Genomic DNA, 23,525 nt, shown 5'->3' with positions numbered 1-23,525 from the left:
ATATGCCTCGAACTAAACAATAATACTAATCGCACGCACTAATCAACAAACACATATACCAATAATATATTAATGAACCACATATGCCTTCCCTAAACCACATATAACACATATACAATATGCCTCGAACTAAACAATGATACAAATCACACGCACTAATCAACAAACACAATTACAAATATATACTAATTTCGGCGGCAATTAAATAAAAGGTCACCGAAAATATAAAATAAAATACGCAAAAAATAACCTTAATGGGAGTCGAGGTCGACCGGAGCCGAGGACGATGGCGGACGTGACCGGCGGCGCGTCGGTGGCATCGGGGGCTTGCGGGCGACGCCTCGGCAGGACGCGGGCGGGCGACGCCGCTAGGGCGGCGACGGCGCGGCGGGGGCGGGCGACGACAGAAACGCGGCTGACCGGGAGTGGAATAGAGAAGGAGCGAGAGAGAACAAAGAAGGAGTCGACGGTTTTAAATACACTATTTTCGGCGGATGTGCCAGTGGCCGCCGAAAATAACGCTATTTTTGGCGGTTGTGTCAGTGGCCGTCGAAACTGTTATTTTCGGCAGCCACTGACACCGCCGCCGAAAATAGCGTTATTTTCGGCGGCCTGCTCTGGTCGCCGAAAACAACTGATTATTTTCGGTGGCTATGCTCTTGCCGCCGAAAATAAACATGGCCACCGAAAATGGTATACAGTGCTGTTGTGAGAGTTAGATAGAGGAAAGGGTGGGATGGTGAGAGCGGGACGCTAGGGCAAAACGGTCGCAATGATGGCGACGACAGGCAGGGGGTAGCGAGGGCAAGCAATGATGCAACGATAGATGGCGGCGACGAGGCGACAAGACGATGGTGGCAAGCGGTAGCCATTTCCACGTTGCGACGACACGACCAGACCCTAGTGAGATAGCGAGGGCATGTGGCGCGGTAGGATCCCATCGATAGCCTATCCATCCGCTTATGCGAACTAGAAGACAAAATAGTGGTGTTGCATGCAGGATCTAGACGAGACAAGGAGGTAAAGTGGCACTAGCAATGAGTGGGTTAGGCCACCAAACCGATCATTCGATGGTCGAAGGAACAAGCGAGTCACGAGTGGGCTAGCGGTAGGGGAGGGAATCGACTCGGGTGTGAAGTGGGATGAGTAGTGGAAAAGTTAGAAAAAGCCTAGTTTTCGTTAAATTTAGTCCGACCTACTATATAAAAGTTCATTTATTTTGTTGTATATCTAAGTCTAGGTATAAGAGTTTATAAAATTGAGGTGGGGGAGTTGCCCCTTACCTGTTTGCAATCATGTTTTCGCTGGTTTTTTCTGTATTTTTGCAACGTGAGGAGAGGAGTGACACCCTAAAGCAAAATTTGCCTTATAAAACGTCCTTAGCTTTAGAACCGTGCTGACCCACAGCAGGCCATATCATGGGTTGAACCACAGGTACACAGCAGGCCACATTATTTTTTTTATTTGGAAGCCGCAAGACAACTTCATCCAGACATAGTCGTCTAGTCGGAGACGATTATAGCTGTTGCTTGTCACTGATGTGATCAAAGCTGACGATGAATGTGCGGATCTCCATTGGCCCCAGCTCAACGACGAGCTTCGAAGGATCCACAGGGCCACCCCGAACCACCTTCTCGTCAGCCGCAGAACCTTGCGCCTTCCATTTCAAACGCTTCTTCTCCATGGCTGCGCGTTCTTGGTTTGCCGATAAGCTTGTCTCGATGACCTTGCCAATCTAGAGCGAGGGATCAAGAATCTGAGTTAGGAATGCTGAAGACTAGAATAGTAAAATAACAGAGTGACGGAGGGAACCTTCTTCTCCGGGAACACTCTCTTGAGGTCGATACTCGCTAAAGACGAAAGATCCTTGTCCTCCCCGGCCTATGTGCACGACAGCACAGGGCAAGACATAGAAAAGAAAATTAGGATTTACCTCACCTGGAACAAGTGAGAGTAAGGGTAGCAGTGCAAACCTCATATAGATGAGCAAACCGAAGGAGAACACTTCCATCTTCAAGCTCCTGTGTAATGAGCAAGCATTTGACAGATGTGACCAAGTTTTAAACAGGTATATATCCATGCAGTACTGATATGCAAAGAAATAAATCCAGAGAGCAGTTCTGCATTTGTAGTGATATATATCTAATAATTGCGCATGGATTCATGTTGTTCTTTGCTATCGATCAAAGTCAAACTAACCAGGACTGGGGCACCAATGCACAGAACATTAGAAAAGGGGAATGAAGCTTCTAGATTCTAATCGCCATATGGGAACATTAACATAATAGGTATGTACTTTTCTTTTTTTTAGCACATTCTGGCGACAGTGGCATAAAGAGGTAGGTACCTGAAGGGTAAGCATTGCAACATTATCAGGCAAGCTGTAAGTTGAATCCATCGCAGAGAATTTTGCAACATGTGAATTCGCCCAGTTGCCTCCATCCTAGAAAACAAGTAGGTGTATGTTGAACACAGGAATGACTTTCCAAGCAATCATGTTAATATGGCAAGTTTCGCCATGTACCTGCTCTGTGAAAGCAAGAAGGAGAGGGGAGTATATTTCCTGGCCAAATGTCCGACGCCACCGAGCTCCTTCTCCTTGTGGGTCTATTTTGACATAGTATTTTCCTTGTATCTGTTCAAATTTCAAAGAGGTATTTTCCGTTATATTTCTGCATGAACAGCATGCTTGCAGTCACAATATAACAAACTGATCTGTTATGAGACAATATTATCCTCCAATATGACATTGTATTTGATCTAACATAACTAATGAGATGTTTTTCTCAGAAAAAAAAGAGATGTGCTCATTCTTATACCCAGGGGCAAAGCTAGCTTAGTGGTACACAATATTGACAGCTCCATAGAAACATGTCTAAATTTAGCTAATTTACATGGTCAATATGCTATTTCGCACTAATTGTGCTTTTTTGCCTGGTGCCAGTGCACCACCCACACATACCGTGGCTTCGCCCCTGCTTATGCCAATACATCTGGTAAACAACTGACTTGAACTTCTATCTAAAATGGTATCAAGAAAATAATCCTTTTTACTTACAATGAGTCCTTCACATTGCTTATCGAGACAGACTGTTTCATTTAGCGCCTCGGCGACGCCTTTCCCATCATCATGGAGTAGCCTCCTATACAGGGAAGACTGAGGGTTTAGTCGCATGGGTAGACAAAAAGGAAATACTAGATTTTTACAATTATTCTATTTGCGGAAGGACCTGTGTAGCATTAGCTCTATTTGTCCATCCTTTATACTGGAACCTCCAATTGACCTGTCTACCAGTACAGACAGCTCTTTGCTGCCATCCTCCACATAGATGCCAAGATTAACCTGAAAAGATACACATAATCCCTCATCTTTTTACTAATTTTCCCAACAGAACTTACATGTAAGAGTTGTACCAGCATTCTAATTTCTTAAAGATCTCTACCTCTTTTCTCACAAACACAAAGTGATCTCAATTCTCAATAGAAAAAATACAGAGTAATAAGAGAACATGAAATAAACAGGTTCTAAAACATGTTACGGCCTTAGACCTGTGCTTTTACGTGGGACAAATGAAGGAATTTTTTAACTCCAACCTGAAATTCACTCGCACAATGAGTCGAACTCAGGATCCAAGGAGTACTACTTAGACCGTCTATCCAACTCAGCTATGCAGATTTTTTTAATAAATTGATAAACCTAACTTCTTTTGCCACAGTGCACAAATAGCTGATTGAGCTAACATTTTATGTTGGTGTTGCCATCTTTCAGTTAAAATCAACAGCGTTTGGATCGAACCAAAATAACCAATAAAATTCTATATGAAAAGTAACAAAGAATAAACAATTCAATATTATATCAATTGAGTGGAAATTGCCACTCTTGACTGTTTTTGGAAGTTGACTCAGATAAAAAGTAAACCATCTTATTGATGTTATTGAACTTCATTAAAAAAACATAGAGATGGGAGCAAACGAAATATCACAGGATAATAGTTTCCAGCAATAGGCTGGTGCACTTCAATCTTCCACTCCGATCGATAATCTCTTATCTGCACACAAAAAAAAACTCATGAATAAAGCTTGAGTAATCTTACACCATTTTGCCATGTATTTTTACTATTAGTTATCTATTATGCTATTATTTAGTCCATTACAGGTTCTAAACTAGAACAGGAATCACTAACAAAATCATTTCTAAAGAACTGTCCATGCAAAGGACAACAGAAATGCTTTGGTCGGAGGGAGGGAAAAAAAGGTAAAAAGTGCCAGTGCTGCAATACCCTTTTGATGAAATCACGTCCACTGGAATCAGTGTAGAATGTTTTGTTTGTAACCATGTTTGTAACAATTTCAGTTGCTACTTCTTTTCCATTTCCATCATCTACTGGTATGGGCCCAACCTATGCATGGGAACAATCAGTTCAGACTTCAGAAGACATTAAAATCTAATGCCAAAAGAAGGAATAAAAATGGTAGCAGTAAACTGTGGCTCAAAAAGTGAAATGTAAAAATAATCATTATTAGCAATGCAAAGCATCTTATTGGGACAGAACTCACTATAAATTCAGTTTCCAAAAAGTCCTTCTCCTTGTAAAGCCTGGTAATCTGTGGAAGGAAAAAGAAGAATTAGCAACAAGAACATATTGGATAATCACGATTTGATCAACCAAGATTCAAAAAAAAACTCCAAAGTTTTAGTACATATGGGAACAAATAGATGACAAAAGGTGCACAGGTGATGGTTCAGAAAAGCATTTCTCATAGGAATAACCTGAAAAATCCATGAATTTATCTGCTGGTGCACTTCATCCAATATGGGCCCACGCAGAACTGTGAGAGAAACCTTGAATTGGGAAAGGTAGAATTAAGCAAGCCATGTATCAATCTCTTTAAAATCCTTTAACATAGATGCTGCAACTTAAATGTTATTCCACAGAAAAATGGATCCCTTCATACCTGCCCATCAGTACTGATTGGAACTGTGCCATTAGGGCGGAATATGTATGCTCCAGAAGCCTTTAGTTCAGGACAAAATGAATTAACGCCATTACATGTAAGCCCTACTTTTTTGGTAAAAGGGAATCTCTAGTGTACCTGAGGATCACTTCCATTTCCATCCTGTCCAATATAATACTTGTATTTCTGCTCAAAGTTTGCTTGAACCTTGAAAAATTGTTAATGTAGTAAAAATGATTACTTAATACAAAGCAATGTACACATGACCAGACATAGAAAATAATGCTTGGAGTCTAAACTAGTAATTCTATAACACTGGACCATGGTTAATCCTATGGGCACTCAACGATGAAAGCACCAAATAAAAAGTAGTGCACACATCAGATTTATCCACTGGCACATTACCATAGTCTTACTATCGGAGTACAGGGATAATTTTCCAGCTTCATTATATTGAAGTTTCAAGTTGCCTTGACCAACTTGTAGATTACTACTTTCACTTCCTTGAGGTGAGTACTGAGTGGACTTCGAAGAAATATGTGCTGTGGATTATACATAGAGAATTATAAAGATACTTCGAGTAATAAGCCTTTAGTGATTTTGAACCTTGAAGAAAGCCTCATACCTGATTTCTTCAAGTTTGAGACAAAATAAGTATTGAAACCAAGAGGTGGAACAGACACAGGAAAAGCAAGCCAAAACTTGGGCTTTGCACCTGGCGTTGTGCCCAGGTAAGCCTTGACATGTTTTTCTCTTATGTTCAACGAGGCTGTAGCTATAGGCAGAAGTTGTGATTCAATTTCTCGTCCTTCAGAATCATGAACGACAATCGAATCACTGAAAACCTGTTAACCAAATATTAACAGATTCAACTTCATGATAGAAAAATAAATAAAATAATGAATATTATAATGCAGCAATAATGCCTTTTTTCAAGAAAATAGGGAAAATAATGCATACTGGTATACGAATGACGTCTTCTCGTTTCCACCCAAGCGAGTTGTATACAAGAACAACCTATACCCAAAGAAAAAAGAAAGAAAGCAATAGCTGATGGTAGTGTTTTTTTGTTTAAAAGGGCATCATGCATGAATAGGAAAAAATGTAATTTTTTACATTAGAAAGAGTCACGCATGAGCTAAGAACACTCACCAAGCTTTTTCCTTTCGTTAAGTCCATCTCAGAAGGAGGGCAATATGTAACATTTAGCAGAAGACACTAAAAAGGAAGATATACAGATTTATTATACTAGTAGTTTCTAAATAATAATAAAGAAAACTAGAAGTTAGAACATGATCGATAACCATAATTGTTTCTGGTTGGTATGTGACATTACAATTATCCTAAACTAGGAATTAATCAAATGCATTCTATATTGCAATGTAAAGAAAGGAAAAAGTCTAGATAACCCCTGACCTTTAGAGAGTAATCTACTTTACCCCCCCCCCCCCCCACCCCACACACACACACCTTTTAAACTGACTGTTTAACACTCTCAGCTTTACAAAACCAGACATATAACACACTGGATAGTTTTAGTTGGCGGTTTTGATGACATGGTACTGATTTAAATGGCACCAGTTTTGTTTTTTCAGTTTTGTCATCTAGTAGTATCCAAAATTGATATAGTTTTACACAAAAATCAGTAATTAGATATTATATTTACTCTAATTTTCCTAAAATTTTAGAAGTAGCAGCTTAATTACTAAAAATAAAAAACTACATAAAAAGAGATTAATATTTTTATCCCTGGTTCATTTCTTATCTACTTTTTTTTTCTCGAACACGCAGGAGAGCTGCGCATCAATATATTAAGAAGAAAAAGGGGAAAAATACCCCGAAACAGACAGACCCACATACACACACAAACACACACACACACACAGACAGACCCACATACACACACAAACACACACACACACACACACCGAAACCACCTAGCCAGAAAGAACAACTGGAATAGGGGCAGGGACAGAGCGTTTGTCAGCTGACAAACACCCCAACTAAAATAGAGAAAAAACTACACCACCCGTCTTTGAGCTAGGAGGTAAGAAAAACCCTTAGCCCCAGCCAAAGACCACAAGAAAGCTTCCTCCCTGGCCAACCGGACGACCCCCATCAAATTTGGATGGGAGCCATTGAAGACAACACCATTTCTATGCTTCCACAACATCCACGCGCCTAAAGCAACCAAGGAGTCAAAGCCCTTTTTACTCATTCCACCCAACCGAGCACTATTGAAGCACCACCAATGATCAAAATCATCTATATCCTGTCCTGGAAGGAAGTCCTGCAAACCATAAGGCCTTAGCAGCTCAAACCAGAAATGTCGCGCAAAGGAGCAGCCCACCAGCAGATGGTTGATAGTCTCTTCATGCTGATCACAGAGCGGGCAAAGAAGCGACTGAGTCAAACCACGTTTAGCCAATCTATCTGCTGTCCAACATTTGTTGTGAGCCACAAGCCATAGAAAAAACCGACATTTGCCAGGGGCCCAAGTCTTCCAAATTCGGTCAGCCTGCTTGAAAAGCACCGAGCCATGGAACATAGCACTGTAAGCGGATTTTGAAGAATAATCCCCAGAACTAGAGAACCTCCAAACATGACGATCTTGCACATTGGGCTGCAGCAAGGATCCTTCCAAAATCTCAGCCAAATCCAAAAACTGCACCCAGAAAGCATAGGAAAGAGCTCCCTGAACATCTTGAACCCACCTCAAATTAGTCAATGCTTCCTTCACCGATCTACTTTTGGTAACCTTTCTAGGAATAGAGGCAAACACAGCCGGGGCAATCTCTTGGATGCAGTGCCCATGCAGCCATTTATCAGTCCAAAAAAGCGTGTTTAATCCATTTCCAATTTCAGTGAACACAGCAGAATTGAAAAGGCACACCACTTCCTTTGTGAAATGAAGCGGAAACGCAGCCCACGGCCTCCCTGGATCTGATTTCTGCAACCAAAGCCACCTGACTCTAAGGGCCCAACCAAACAGTTTTAAATCAAAAAGACCAAGACCACCCAATTCTTTAGGACGAGTGACTTTACTCCAAGCCAAGGAACAGTGCCCTCCCTTGATTTCTTTCCTGCCTTTCCAAAGGAAAGCTCTCCTTAATCTGTCAATTGCCTTGATTGCCCAAGCAGGGAGGTCCAGGGCCATAGCCAAATACACAAATCTGGAAGTCATAACCGACTGAATATAAACAGCCCGACCAGCCTTGGTCATAAGCACCGCCTTCCAACCAGGGAGCATGACTGCAATACGATCAATGATAGATTGCAATTGAGGCCTAGATAGACGTTTTAAGGATAACGGAAGCCCAAGATATTTGCATGGGAAATTAGACAACTGGCAAGGTAAAGATGCCTGCACTGAAGCCAGAACTTCCTCATCACAATGAATTGGGAAAACATTACTCTTCTGAATGTTGGTCTTCAGACCCGAGGCTTCACCAAAAAGATGCAAAATCCCCTTAAATACCTCAATATCAACCACATCCGGCCGAAGGAAAACAACCACATCATCCGCATATAAAGAGATCCGGTGGTGAAGGAATCTCGAAGAAAGGGGCTGGAGGACCCCTACCTCAGAGGCACGCTGCACCATAATATTAAGAACATCCATAACCAAGACGAAAAGCATAGGAGACAATGGGTCCCCCTGACGCAAACCCCGCCGATGATAAATGACTTCTCCCGGGCATCCATTAAGCAAAATTTGAGTCGAGGAAGAGGACAACAAGCCGCAAACTACGTTGCACCATATCTGCCCAAAACCCAGCTTGATGAGGACTTCAATTAAAAAAGCCCAGGAAACACTATCAAAAGCCTTAGAAATATCCAGTTTGACCATGACACGGGGCTGTTTTTGTTGCTGCAAAAAACGGGCAGTGTGCTGTACCAGCATAAAATTATCTTGAATAAACCTTTTCTTGATGAAAGCAGATTGATTAGGCGAGACAATGTGCTGCAGCTTACAAGCCAACCTATTAGCCATAAGTTTAGACACCAGCTTAGCAAAACTATGAATGAGACTGATAGGTCTAAAATCTGTGACCTTGTCTGCCCCTTCCAATTTTGGAATGAGGGTGATGTAAGCAGAGTTCAGGCAATTCATGTTGGCAAACTTTCTGGCCCAAACACAGGAAATTGCAGCCATGACATCAATCTTGATTATGGACCAACAGACCTTGTAAAAACGACCTGTGAACCCGTCTGGCCCTGGCGCCTTATCCAGAGGAAGACTAATGATTGTATTCCAGACCTCATCCGCCGAGAAAGGGCTGTCAAGAGCCTCTAAATCAAACGTGGGAACTCCAAGCTGTTCCAAATCAACCGCAGCCCCTCTATTAATTGCAGAACCAAGCAGATTCAAATAGAAATCCTTGAACAAGTCCGCCTTCTCCTCCTGGGTAGTGAAAACCATTCCATCCTCTGAGACAATTTTAGAGATGAAGCTCTTAGCTTTGCGATACCTTGCATGAGAATGAAATAAAGCACTATTTGCATCCCCATCCTTCAGCCAACAAATACGAGATCGCATCCGAACCAAAGAGCGCCATAGAGACGCAAGAGCAAGACTGTGCTGTTTTAGATTATTACGCAACCAAAATTCTTCGTGAGAAAGACTTCTGCTTTCCTGAGCAATGTCGAGTTGGTGGAGCAGCTCCTTGGCGAGACCAAGCTGTGATCTAATATGACCAACCTTTTTCTCGCCCCAACCTTGAAGAGCTTTAGCTGTGGCCTTGAGCTTCATGGAGAGAGTGAGCAACGGACAATGACTAGCAGGGACAGCAGCCCATGCATCCTCAACAGCTACCAGAAACCCATCTAATTTTGTCCAAAAAGCTTCAAAATGAAACCGTGGCTTTCCATGCACAATATCCTTAAGCCCCAGAAGAAGCGGGCAATGGTCTGAATCGAAAGAGGCCGAACTTTGCAGCAGGGCCCAAGGAAACTGATCATCCCAATCCAAGGAGCAGAAAACACGGTCCAGCTTGACAAGAGTTGGATTATGCTGCCCATTCGACCAGGTGAACTTACGCCCAACCAAAGGCAACTCCTTAAGAGCCAAGTCATCAATCCATCTCCGAAAATTATGCATCATTGGTCTATCCAGATTGGAATTATTCTTATCCTCATCTTTATAAACTAAATTAAAATCCCCAAGGACCAACCAGGGTCCAGAGCAGGAAGCACGAATATCTCTCAATTCTTGAAGAAAGGCAATTTTGTCCTGGTTGAGCTGGGGACCATACACACAAGTCAGCCACCACTCCACATCATCAACAGGATGAAAAAGAATTGACACTGAATGATCATCCACTCTAGAAACACCAGCCCAGTTTATATGATCCTTCCAAGCAACCAAAATACCACCACTAGCACCAATCGAAGGGCGAAAGACAAAGTTGGCAAAATCTGGTCCAAGCATCCGGATAACCAAAAAACGAGAAATATCCTGCATTTTAGTTTCCTGTAAACAAACCACATCCACACCAGATGAAACGACCTCAGCCCTAACAGCATCCTGGCGAGCCGAGGCATTAAGCCCCCTAACATTCCATATGAGAATTTTTGACGGATCCATAAAAAACTAGCTTAAGACGTCCAACCAAACCGCAACCCAAGGAAGAGAAACCTTCCTCAAAGAGTAGCCTCCACAACCAACGTCTCTTCAGGTAGAGACCACCCAAAGAGAGATGCAAGGGCTTGGATCTGCACCTGGGAAAGAGAATTGCTGAAAATGCTACTATATTCCTCCAGCGCCTCCTGACTCAGAGAATCCCCATCATGTATCACTCCCAGTGTCTTCATAATGGTCTTCTTGCTTTTCTTGAAAGAGGAAAGGCGTTGGTGACACTCAACCCCGATGCCAGCAACACGCCTGCTGCGCCTAGGAGTAGCCACCCGCCCCCCAGGCAGTTTTTTCTTTCTAAGGGGGTTGGGGGCAGGGTTCTCCAACACAGCAACGACCTCTTTGGTAATACTGGACAAGAACTCGGACACCCTTGAGGTTGAAACATTAACAGCAGCAGCCGGTGGTTGAGACGGAGAGCTCCCCAAGGCTGTTTCCTCAACCCTCCTCGCTCCTCGGCGACGCCGAAAGTAAACTTGAATAGGTTTTGGGCGGAGGAGCAAGGGAGGGGAGGTGGCAGCCACAGGGGACTCCCTGGGAAGCAACACCTCGCAGTCAGCCACAGAGCCCAGATTTCCAGCCAGAGCACCAACCTGCTGACAGCCAATCTGATTGTGATCTTCAAGACATCCGTTCAATTGCCCATTACCAGGACCAGTAAGCACAGAAATCTGCCCAACCCCCTGCTGACTTCCAAACTGACAGAGTTCCTCAGTAAGCACAGAAATCTGCCCAACCCCCTGCTGACTTCCAAACTGACAGAGTTCCTCAGGACACTCAATCAACTGTCCACTGCCAGGGCACTCATGCACAGAGAACTGACCACCCCCTTGCAAACTGGAGCACTCGGCAGAGACAGCGCAGGAAGAAACCACTGGACCGTGACTCTGGAACTGGGCATCAACATCAACTTCTCTGAGCTCCACGTTGCTGAATTCCACCAGCACAGCCTCATCGGTTAAGACCTTAGAACAATCATTCGTTTGATCCCCATTACCTGCTCTAGGGCCAATCCGGTCGTGAACTGAACGACGCTCCGATCGCTGACCCCTAACCTGATGCCCCTGAGCAAACTCATGGGAAGGCGAGATGAGACGCCTTCTACGCGGAGAGTGATCCTCATCATCAGGATCCTCAGAGCGAAGAACAGAATCGGAGCCATCCTGCCGGAGAGTGATCGAGACCGCAAAAATCACAGTGTAAACCAGCACACGTTTTTCTGCAGGATCACCCTCAACAGCAAAAGGAGGTTCTACAATCCAAAGCTCTTTAGAAGAAGGAATAGCAGAAGGGTCCAAACACCACGCGGAGCAGCGGAAAACAGCCACATCCTTCAGGTTCAAAGTATCAGGATGGACATGGTGTATCCACGCAAAAGGATTTATCAAATGATCCACAGTGCTTGTCTCCCAAGCATGTATAGGGATTCCACGGATCTCAAGATTGATCAACACCGGGAGTAAGGCGCCCTTGGACTCCATGAGACGAGACCATTTCTTACACCCCACAGAAAAGGACCCAGCTCTGAGAGTAGCCCATCTGCCAACCAGCTCCTCAACCTTATCACGATCAGGGAGGACAAGAATATAATTTGACGCTGAAACCCGCCGCAACACCAGAGAATAAGCATCCATTTCCAGCCTAGGGGCAAGCAGCTCAGCAATCTCCGAAGCCCGAACCGAAGACCGATCGCTGATCACAGTCACCATTACTGCGTATTGAAGATCATCCTCTGCTCTCGTCATTTGGTGGCTCCAACCCAGGATACACGGAGGAACGTGGTGCACTGGGGTAACCGAAGCAGCAGTGGCCGCCATGCAGCCTGGACGATCCGAGGAAGATGGGGGTGGGACACCTGAAGGCCTTGCCCTGGAACGACGCTTCCTAACCCTCTTTCTCTTGGGGCGGACGCCAACCGGCAGGGGAGCACTGGAGATGCAACCAGCAGCTTCATTCCCACTGGCCTGCGAAGGACTATCCCCAGACGCTCCCCCCCCCGGAGGAAGGCTGATGAGAGATACGTCTCCACATCTTCCCTGAAAGCTTGGACGTCGGCAACCGCTTCAGCACCGGACGGGAGGCTGGTGGGGTGATTCTCCTCCAGACCGAAGCTCTTGCCTCAGGTCGAGGAATACCGCCCCCACCGCAAGCACCGGCCGAGACGTCCGAAGACGGGCTGATCCTCCTCCAGACCGAGCCCTGAGACTCAGGTCGAGAAGGATCACCGCACCCCGACGACGACCCGGCGGCTGAAATTCTCTGCCAGACAGGAGCTCTGGCCCTCTCACACTTGTAGGAACGATGCCCAAGCTCACGGCAGCGGAAGCATCTAGTCTTCTTCAAACACTGGAAGGCGAAGTGCCCCTGGGCGAGGCAGTTAAAACATCGCCCGACGAGGTCCAACGGTACCGCCCTCTGACGTTCCAACTTCAAACGCTGCCTCTTCGAACGCCTGGATTCCACCACAGTCCAAACATCTTCGCAAGCATCCCGGGGGGCCGCCAGGCCAGGACGCGAAGACTTCACCGGACCGCACTTCTTCTTCTCCGGAGACCTCAGCGTTGGGACGGACAACACAGGATCGCCGCCTGCCACCGAAGCTAACACAACCGGCTGAACGGCCACCACGTCACGATAGAGTTTGTGAAGCGACAACCGCTGAGAGAGGCAATCCGAGCCGCCAGCCGGCGAACTATCCTGCCACCTCTCAAGTCGCGAACGACCACACGAGGCCCGCGTGGACTGGGTGGGGGAAGGCTGAAAGGATACCGACACCGGGGAGGAAAAGGGGAGGTCCGTAGGGGTGCTGATGGTGGCCGCCGGGCCCGGAACAGACGCCGGCGTGGGGTTGGAGGGAGAGGAAGCGCCGGGAAGGGAAGGTGAAACGCCAGGAGGCGGACAGTCGCCAGGACGTGAAACGTCCCGACCCGCCATCGTAACAATTGGCTCTGGTAATATATTTCTTATCTACTTAGGCTAAAAGTTTTACTAAAGCTAAATAATACTATTAATAAACTACTAATTTTTTTTATTTTATTAAGCAAGTTAGGTGGTCTTTCTTCTAATTACTAACTAAATCAATTTTATTTTTATTTTTAGAAACACTTACCAAACAGTAATAAAATGACCTCCGGTTTTTTCATAGATCTTCTCTTAAATTAACTAACATACACAAATATTTCCAAAATTTTCTAAGAACTTTGAATCTGGACCCATAATTTAAATAAATATTTCTAAGAACTTTATATAGGTCAAGATTTAAATTCTCAAAACATTATAGGAATATTTGTATATGTTAGTTTAGCTAAGAGAAGATCTTTATAAAAAATGAAGATCATTCTATTATTGTGAATGTAAAATGAATTTAGTTAGTAATTAGAAAAAAAGACCACTTAACTTGCTTAATAAAATTAGCAAAAAATCAGTAGTTTAGTAATAGTATTATTTAGCTATAGTAAAAAATTAGCCTCAGAAGATAAAAAATGAATCAGGGACAAAAATATTAAGCTCTTTTATATAGTTTTTTATTTTTAGTAATTAAACTGTTACTCTTAAAATTTCAGGAAAATTAGGGCACATATAATATATAATTATCAATTGTTATGAAATTATATAAATTTTGGATACCATTAAAAGACATAATTGAAAAATACAAAATTGATGCCTCTTAAATTAGTGTCATGTCATCAAAACTGTCAACTAAAACTGTCTAGGGAGTTAGTTGTCTGGTTTTGTAAAGATGAGTGAGTTAAATAACCGGTTCTAAAGGTGAGAGGTTAAAGTTAAAGTAGACCACCTTCTAAAGATCAAGAGTTTATGTAGACTTTTTCCTATAAATAAATGTATCTGCCTTTGACTGATAGCAAAACAGAACATGGCTCTACTTTTCACACTGGTAGAAAAGGATAAAAACAAGCCACGGACTAACTTGTGAAAATTTTGTCACTGGGGATGCACAACGTGATTTTGAGCCAGACTCTGTCAAGCAAGCAAGAGAAGTTGAAACGAGCTCCTGGGCCTGTAAAAGGAATTGGACCAAATGAAGCTATCAAATACCAAAAGAAAGAACATCAAACATGAATTGCAACAATTATCAGCAAGCTTACTTGTGTATATCCAATTGACAATCTCTTTGCATAATCATTTGCAACATGTTGTTTCTCTGTTCCTGTAACAGCATCATGGTGCTGTGCAAGAGCTAGAGCATCACCTAGACTATCCGTTGAGAGACCTGAGCTATATCTCCCTTTAAAGAACTCCAGCTGTCTAGCTGCCTGAAAACAGTTGAATACTTGAATACTTAATTATAAGCACTCTACCAAGCGATAAGTGGTTGAGGAATTTATGATTACCATTAGAAAAACAGAAGCCAAGTATAATGGGAAAAGGATGTAAATAGTACCAGGTAATACCCACTCATCATGCGGACATATCGTTTTAAGGCAGGTCTGCTTGTAAAGTAACCCGTCCAATAGGCATTTGGGTTGTCTGCATATCTGGAACAAGAAATACAATCATAATGAAGTGCACACACAGAACAAAACAAAACAAAACAAACCAAACCATATTGTGTATAAAGAAAACATACGGGAAGAAATCATTGGTCTTGAGAGGCCACTGCTCATTTGCAGCATATTTTGCATCGGTATAAATCGAAGGTGTGGAATAAAGAGCGTTGATACGGCCATCCTGAGTTATAGTACAAAACAACAAGCATGAGAGTCCCAACATTTTTAACAGCTTTAAGCTAGAAAACTTCACTATTGATACTATAGTAGGCCAGTTTGGACAGTTAGATGCCTAAAAGAAATGAAGTTCCGTTCATAAGAGGAAATGGATGAAACAATTATTAATTAAGCACCTAATTGTTTTAACCTAACTAAATCACAATAAAAGTCATCAAGTGTATGTGTATGACATGAAGTCATGAACTAAATTATATATTGTTATGAAAAATTGAGAACATTGACACACACCAAATACATTTCATACAGTTTAACTTTTTTTCTCGAACTATAAAGCTTAACTAAAAATCATCATGAAAATGGCTCAACAGATATGCAGATGCCATGACCTATAATGAAGGATTCAAAAATAACTGAACAGGTATTCAGTTCTGTTGTAATACTCATGTACATCCTAACCTTGTTCACATAGTGAATTAGCTTGTCCATATTTCTGAACCAACTCTCTGCGTATTGGTATTTGAAGTCTGTTCCCATTGTAAACATGATATGATTTGTCCTCGTGATATTTGCCTACAGAAAAGAATGAAACAAATATGACTCAGGAAGTGAAGTTGACAAGTTGTATTTCTGAGTATGAATATTTAGTCCACATAACCAGTTAACCACTAATAAAATGAAATTCAGATACTTCAATTCAAAATTTGAAGTGCAAAGAACACCTTAGTTGCATTCCCACAAATTACTAAAATTATCATTTGAATAATCAAATGGGCGGTGTAGTAGCATCAACCAAACAGCTACAGATCTCCTTGCAGTGTATGGTCTGGCGCTAATAATGTGCAAGTCAAGCTGGACCGGGTTTTCTGTTCTTCGGATTGGGAGGAAAAAATCCCCAATTATCTGCTGCAAAGTTCGGCTTCAGAGGATTCAGACCACTGTCCTCTCCTGTTGGGATTGAAGGACAACCACACTGGGAAGCGGAGATTTCATTTTAAATCATTTTGGCCCAGATTTGATGGTTTTCTAGAAGCGGTATCTAATACCTGGGGTTCTGTTCAGCAGTCTTCTTGTCCCCTCAAGACCCTCTCCCTAAAATTCAAGGCGACAACAAAAGGGCTGCAAAGTTGGAGTGACAGAAAGGTTGGAAATTTCAAACTGCAACTTGAGCTTGCCAGAGAAATATTGCTGCAGCTTGAAGTGGCAAAAGAGAGCAGAATTCTTAATGTTCTGGAGACTTGGCTGTTTGGACGCTTGAAGAAATGCTCTCTGTGTCTTGCATCCTTAATCCGCTCGATGGCTAGGACTAGATCAAGAATTGCTTGGCTCAAAGATGGTGATGCTAATACAAGGCTCTTCCACTCTTGGTCTCGTTATCGGAAAAGAAAAAATTTCATAGCCAAAATTCAAGACGGGGAGCAGCTAGTGACCAGTCATAGTGATAAGGCAGAGGTGCTCCGGTCCTTTTATTCAGATCTGATTGGTACAGGGCAGCAAAGATCCAGAACTGTCAACCTTGACACCTTAGAAATGCAGCACACTGACCTTCAGGGGCTCGAGCAGCCAATCTCAGAGGAGGAGGTGTGGAATACCATCAAGCAGCTTCCTCCGGACAAAGCCCCGGGGCCTGATGGGTTCACAGGCCGTTTCTATAAGATCTGCTGGTCAATCATCAAAAAATACATTATGGTTGTTATCATGGCTATCTGGAACAAGGACTTTCGGAATTTCAGATACCTCAACATAGCCTTCATTACTCTTTTACCTAAGAAAGAGGATGCCATCCTTGCCAAGGACTTTCGGTCTATTAGCTTGATCCACAGCTTCGCAAAGTTAATCACAAAGATCATGGCAAGCAGACTTAGTGGTTATATGGACAAGCTGGTTTCTAGGAACCAAAGTGCGTTTATCAAGGGCCGATTCATCCAAGATAATTTCATGTTAGTTCAGCAAACTGCAAGACTGCTGCACGCTCAAAAACAGCCTAGAATCCTTCTCAAGTTGGACATTTTCAAGGCCTTCGATTCGGTGTCTTGGTCCTTCTTACTTGAATTGTTGGAAAAGGTTGGATTCGGCCCCATTTGGAGAGATGTGATCAGTGGGCTGCTTATGACCTCCTCTACCCAAATTTTACTTAATGGAGTTCCTGGGGAATTCATTCAACACTTGAGGGGCCTGCGGCAGGGGGACTCGTTATCCCCTCTTCTCTTCATCATCGTTATGGATGTTCTCAATGGTCTAATTGTTAAAGCTGCTGATGAGGGTTTGCTTCAACCCAGGGGCGGACTCACCACCCAGGCACCGCAGGCGGTGGCCTGGGCTGGCTCGCCGGCTGCAATAGAGGGCAAGGCGCGAGCACAGTACACGGAAGCAAGCAGCACGTGGCACGAGCACAGGCGTGGGGATCACACCGTATTCTCGCCTAGGCTGTCATCAGTTCCTGGGTCCGCCACTGCTTCAACCCCTCTCAACTCGCTCCATCCAGCACCGAATATCGCTCTATGCTGATGATGTGGTAATTTTCTTGAGACCGGCTGCTAGTGATCTGCACTTGGTAACAGGGATTTTGGAGCTGTTTGGGGACGCCTCGGGGCTTAAAACCAATGTTCAGAAAAGCAGTGTGGCTCCCATTCACTGCTCTCCGGTAGACATGGAAATGGTAACCCAGATTTTTCCTTGCAAAGTTGAAACACTTCCTCTTAAATATCTCGGGCTGCCTCTTTCCCTCAGGAAGCTAAGCAAGGAGCAGCTGCAACCACTAATCGATAGGCTTGCGGACCTCTTACCTAATTGGAAGGCCGACCTGATGACTCGAGCTGGCAGAGCCATCCAGGTGCAGCATGTGCTCACGGCAACAGTTATATATCACGCCATGGCATTGGATTTACCTAAGTGGGCTATCAAAGCCATTGACAAGATTAGACGTGGCTTTCTTTGGAAAGGTCGTAAGGATGTGCTCGGTGGCCACTGCTTAGTCGCTTGGGGCAAAGTGACACGCCCAAAGGAGCTTGGTGGGCTTGGCATCTCAGATTTACAAAAGTTGAATTGGGCCCTTCGGGTTAGATGGCTGTGGTTGGAAAGAACAGATCCCTCGAAGTCTTGGGCTGATTTACCTCTCCAGAGTTCCAGCACTCTAAAATCTATCCTCTCTACAGCTTTGATTACAGAAATTGGTGATGGTCGTAACACCTTATTTTGGAGGGACAGATGGTTGATGGGGTTGAGGATTGAGGATCTAACTCATCATATTTTCGCCCTCGTCCCGACCAGGATTACCAATAGGAGAACGGTGGCTGAAGGTGTCGTGGAGATGGCTTGGATTCGGGACCTGAGAGGCACCATCACTTGGGATGTCCTCTCTGATTTTTTAACTCTTAGTGAAGTCATTGCAGATTACTCCATTAATGTTGGAGTGCCAGACAAGCATATCTGGAAATTCTCCCCGACAGGCCAATACTCTTCAAAGTTGGCTTATGATATGTTATTTCTTGGTTCCACTTCTTTGGGCGCATATGAGCGCATCTGGGAATCTTGGGCACCTTCAAAGTGCAGTTTCTTCCTTTGGCTTGTCATGCACAACAAATGCTGGACCGCAGACCGTCTTGCTAGAAGGGGGCTACCCCACCCCAGTGTGTGCCCCTTTGCGACCAAGAAGAGGAAACAATACAACATCTTCTCATCTCTTGCGTCTTTGCACGACAGTTCTGGTATTCCTTGTTAAGCAGGTCTGGGTTGCCTAACCTTTCACCATATAATGCTAATTGCAGCCTTGATGACTGGTGGAGCAGGGCTGTGGAGAAGATTCCCCGTGATCTCCAATCCGGCTTCAATTCTCTAGTTATTCTTGGCGCTTGGAGCCTTTGGCGTCATCGCAACGACTGTGTGTTTAATGGGAGATCGCTGAGCCTGGCGAGTGCTCTCACCCTCGCTGGCGATGAGCTCAGGATGTGGTGTAGTGCCGGGGCAAAAGGGTTGAACCTGCTTTCAACTCTTATGTTTATGCTTGACCCAGGGGGATAGTCTAGTGGCTTGTTCAGAGTGGTTGTGTGTGGTTGATGTGTTGCGTCTTGTGTCTTGTTGTGTCATGTGTGTGTGTGTCGTGTCAGGTGTGTGTCGTGTGTGGTGTGTTGTACCTTCTTCTATCTATTAATGGAATGATACGCAGATCTCCTGCGTGTTCGAGAAAAAAAAATAAGATAGCCCCTGGGGATTTTGCTAAGAAAAAAGACATTCTCATGCAGGTCAAAGAAACCTCTGAACCCCTGCCCATACACACAGTGTCGTAGCCCATATGAAAATGACCATGATCTAGGCCAGACCTTAGACCTGTGCTTTGGCATGATGGAACAGATAAGAGGGGGTTTTAACCCTAGCCTTAAATTCACTATCCACAGGGAGTCAGAACCTAGGACCGCAGTGCTACTAGAGCCACCTAACCAACTCAGCTAGAGGCCCATTTGCATATATATCCACAAAGAAAGTGCATCAGCACAAAAGATGAAAGTACTGATAACTGAATGTACTTGTACTTGTGTTCAAGAAGATGTACCTGTGCTACAGCTGCAGCAACAAAATCATTAACTCGTTCTTCAACATTATAATCGAAAAGAAGGGGATCATCCTGCGTGGAGGAAAACCAGGAATTGGCTCATGCTAAGTGCTTGAATAATACACAATATCTATAGTACCAAATTTCTGATTAATTACCTGGACAACAGGGGAATTATCATCAACTTCAAAATAAAAATCACCAGGAGGTGGTTCATAGTTTTTTGGAAAGATGCCAGCAAAGATCTGAAAGAAACATATAGGTTTGAAACAGAAACAAAACAAATTGTGTCAAAAATTGAAGCGGGTTAGCACTTAGCATCTATGGCATCATGGAAATATTTGTAAATGGAACATATAACGAGGTGCATTGTGTACTTTTGAAAAAGAAACAAGCCACTTACATCAGCCGATGAGCCCAAGGTCTTGGAGCCCCTCCATACAACCTCGAGTTCTTTTGTTCCTTTCCGTGTATCACGGTCTTGGTAATCAATCCGGAAGAAATAGAAAGCATCGAATCCTACCTGATAGGCAATAAAATATTTAGTGAGCCATCTCTCTTCTAGTAAGTCAAATATGTTCCTTGAACACCACAGGTGCAACTGTTACTTCAGTTAAGGAAATGAGTTTGTTTTAGACAATACTAGTTCTGTGGCTAGTCAAGAAGTGTGTTTACCTGTCAATCACACAAATAATAAGGGCAGTAGCAGAAACGACAAGAGATCATTAATTTCTTATTGTCCATGGCTACATGTTGTATATAAGTAGCTATACCTACAATAGAAGGTCTAGTCCGCAAAAGAAAAAAGTGAAATATCCAAACATTCAGGTTTCCAAATATTGTGGATATTTCTATAATGATGATACGTACATTATTGTGGAAATGCAAAAATTCATTTTATCATGCAATGGGACGAAACTTGAATATGAAACAAAAAAAACAATTACTTCTGCGCCAAGAAGGTAAGCCTGAACCGCAGAGTGCCCAAACGGATCAATCTGCCAGCCAATCCGTGGGATCTGGCCAAACTCCTCCTTGATGTACTTGTGTCCAAGTGTAGTCTGATCGATCATGTCAATATAGTGTACAGCCGCCTCATCGTGCATGCACATGCCACCATTTCTTCGAGACCAGAAGCAATATGTCATTCACCACAGAACAAAAATAACTTCTGGCAATACAATCTATAGAGTGGCAGCTACAAAACTTGAAGGAACATACATTAATTCCAGCCGTCCAGAGCTGATGAGCCCCTTCACTGTATCCTTGATCATGTCATTCTGGTTCCTCCACCATCTTTGGAAGAATGCCTGCAGCCGTACTCGTACATATATAACCACAGGTCAGGAAAAAAACAAAAGTAAAAAAAATCTCCATCTAAAAGATAGCCCACTCTGCACTACTTCACGAAGGGTTTGGATGCAGTTATTCGGAGTTGTAATCTAACTTCCGTTCCCTGCGTCGGCAGCAAGGAACATAGACTGTATGTACTAGTTCCACAAGCCCACGGAACCAACAGAATGGCCACAGGTAGATGTGCATTGCTTCCTATCCTCCAATTTTCACACACCAAGTTTGCCACAGCCCAGCTTACGGCGCATCGGAGGCTCGACAGTTGCAAGTCACTACTATTTAGTATTTACCTGCTCAACATAGATGAACTTTCGGTTCTCGTCCTTGAGAAGCGCCGGGATGAGCGAATCCAGCACGTTCTGCACGCATGCCCCCTTCAACCAGGAAAAAAACACACCAAATTAGTTTAAACAAGGTAGAGCCAAGTTGACGAAGAACAAGCACAGTTCAGAAAATTAGTTACGGATCCCCGGACCCGAAAGCATGCGCAAGCGATTAGCGCGCCAATGCTAGGCTCCAAAAAAAACAGTCAAATTAACCGCGCGCGACGAAATCGGAGAGCGGAGGTCAGCGCGGCGGAGCAGGCGCCTCACCTGGATGGAGTTGTTGGATCCGACGTAGTACTGGTCTACGGTCTTGAGCCATCCGACGTCGTCGTGGGTGTGCGGCACGACGTGCACGTTGAGCTTCCCCGGCACCACCCCCGCCGACGTGTTGTAGGGGATGTACACCGCGCCCGCGGCGGCGAGGACGGCGGCGACGGAAAGGAGGAGGGCGAGTCGAACGGGGCCCATGAAGGCGGGCGCGCTAGGAGAGTGGAGCGTGGAAAGGGAGGATGCAGCGGTGGCCGCCGGGAAGCGGGGACTGTGATTGACTGTAGACTGTTGTTGCGACCGGCGGAGGCCTCAGGTCAAGCAGGCAAGCAGCTAAGAAGAAGCTTGGGACGGGGCCCCACCTGGCGGTGGGCGACGATGCCCGGCGAGTAGCTGGCGGCCTGGCGCACTCGCTGCGCCACGTCAGCGTCCCGACTCCCGTGGGGTGGTTTCTGCAAATGAGTATCCTCTCGAGTGGGGTCTTGGGTGGGGCCATGGGGGCGGGGGTAGAGATGGCAACGGGTACAAACCCGCCGGGTTTTGCTATCCCAGACTCATACCCGTGAAAAATATTTAAACCCATTAAAAAACCCGTACTCGTGACGGGTTTGAAATTTTGCCCAAACCCGTACCCATCGGGTTAGCGGGTACCCACGGGTTACCCGCGGGTTTTATCTCCAATATACTTATTCTTTCTATAATCAATAAGTATCGTAATGATTAATGAGATCATGGTCCAAAATTTATGTAATGAACAACGAGTTCATGATTTGGTATAAAAAATATTAGTAGAGAGAATTAAATACAAATAATAAGTTGTATAATCAAGTTACCTTGCACTAAGTTATACATCCACCACATATATAACGCTAGTAATAACTATAATAACAAGCAAGCAACACTCTCACCAACTACTTATACATTCACTATTTGATAAAAAATAGGAAGTAAATAGGTAGATAACAAGTTTGTTGTTCGTTTATAAAATAAAATGACAATATACACTAGGTTTGGTCGGGTTTAAAAAACCCACGGGTTCACGGGTTTGGGTACTATAGGAACAAACCCGTACCCATGAACCCGTCGGGTATACATTTATGCCCATTAACAAACCCATGGGTATGAAAATTGACCCAAACCTGTACCCTAATGGGATAAAAACCCATCGGGTTTCGGGTTTCGGGTACCCATTGCCATCTCTAGGCGGGGGAGGTCCAAATTGGTTTTCCTTTTATTTATATCCGAAATATCGTGCCGCTATCATTCCTATAATTTGGGAGGGAAAATGTATAATACCCTGTTTTGGATATTGGAGCACGGAATTAGAAATTATAACAAGATTTTCATAATTCTATTATTTTGTTGCATATAGAATCGAGATTTGGAATCAAAGACTTAATTATCTGAAATTGGACTATAACTAAAAATTCTCTCTGTCAATACAAAGCATCACTCATCTATAGTGTGTGAAATTGAACCACACAATTCTAAAGTCCAATTTAATAACATCCAAACAATAGAATTGAAATTATATCGCATCTCAATATCACTGTTGATTTGATATTAAAACCAATTCAAAATCGACATCCAAACAAAGCATAACAAAATTGACCGCACGGATGGATTTACTGTATAGTAATGTAACTACGTACTTCCTACTGGTCAAAATAGTTACATTTGACTACTGCTTTGCACGGCGGGAACTACTTACAAAATACGACAGCATTGCGTGACACGACAAGTATCTTTGTGTA

The 23,525-nt window shown here is 43.8% G+C and overlaps 1 protein-coding gene across 1 annotated transcript; it reads right to left on the bottom strand.

The window, feature by feature from the left end:
* Positions 1–1,342: 1,342 nt before the first annotated feature.
* Positions 1,343–22,124, bottom strand: LOC542217 (lysosomal alpha-mannosidase). The gene is made up of 29 exons (NM_001305853.1): positions 21,772–22,124; positions 21,469–21,552; positions 21,047–21,135; positions 20,773–20,947; positions 20,229–20,348; positions 19,984–20,070; positions 19,826–19,897; positions 15,736–15,849; positions 15,180–15,280; positions 14,994–15,087; positions 14,698–14,865; positions 14,520–14,609; positions 6,109–6,174; positions 5,917–5,973; positions 5,582–5,801; positions 5,362–5,498; positions 5,095–5,163; positions 4,957–5,016; positions 4,772–4,843; positions 4,558–4,605; positions 4,281–4,400; positions 3,984–4,049; positions 3,231–3,343; positions 3,059–3,143; positions 2,525–2,635; positions 2,348–2,443; positions 1,974–2,021; positions 1,813–1,881; positions 1,343–1,735 (listed from the first exon to the last, which is right to left on the bottom strand). The coding sequence occupies exons 1-29, from the start codon at positions 21,970–21,972 to the stop codon at positions 1,517–1,519; spliced, it is 3,051 nt and encodes a 1,016-aa protein (NP_001292782.1). The 5' UTR covers positions 21,973–22,124; the 3' UTR covers positions 1,343–1,516.
* Positions 22,125–23,525: the final 1,401 nt, after the last annotated feature.

Source organism: Zea mays, chromosome 2, assembly GCF_902167145.1.
Source record: "Zea mays cultivar B73 chromosome 2, Zm-B73-REFERENCE-NAM-5.0, whole genome shotgun sequence".
Classification (NCBI taxonomy): domain Eukaryota; kingdom Viridiplantae; phylum Streptophyta; class Magnoliopsida; order Poales; family Poaceae; genus Zea; species Zea mays.
The sequence above is the reverse complement of the archived record's forward strand: the minus strand, read 5'-3'. Positions and strand labels throughout refer to the sequence as shown.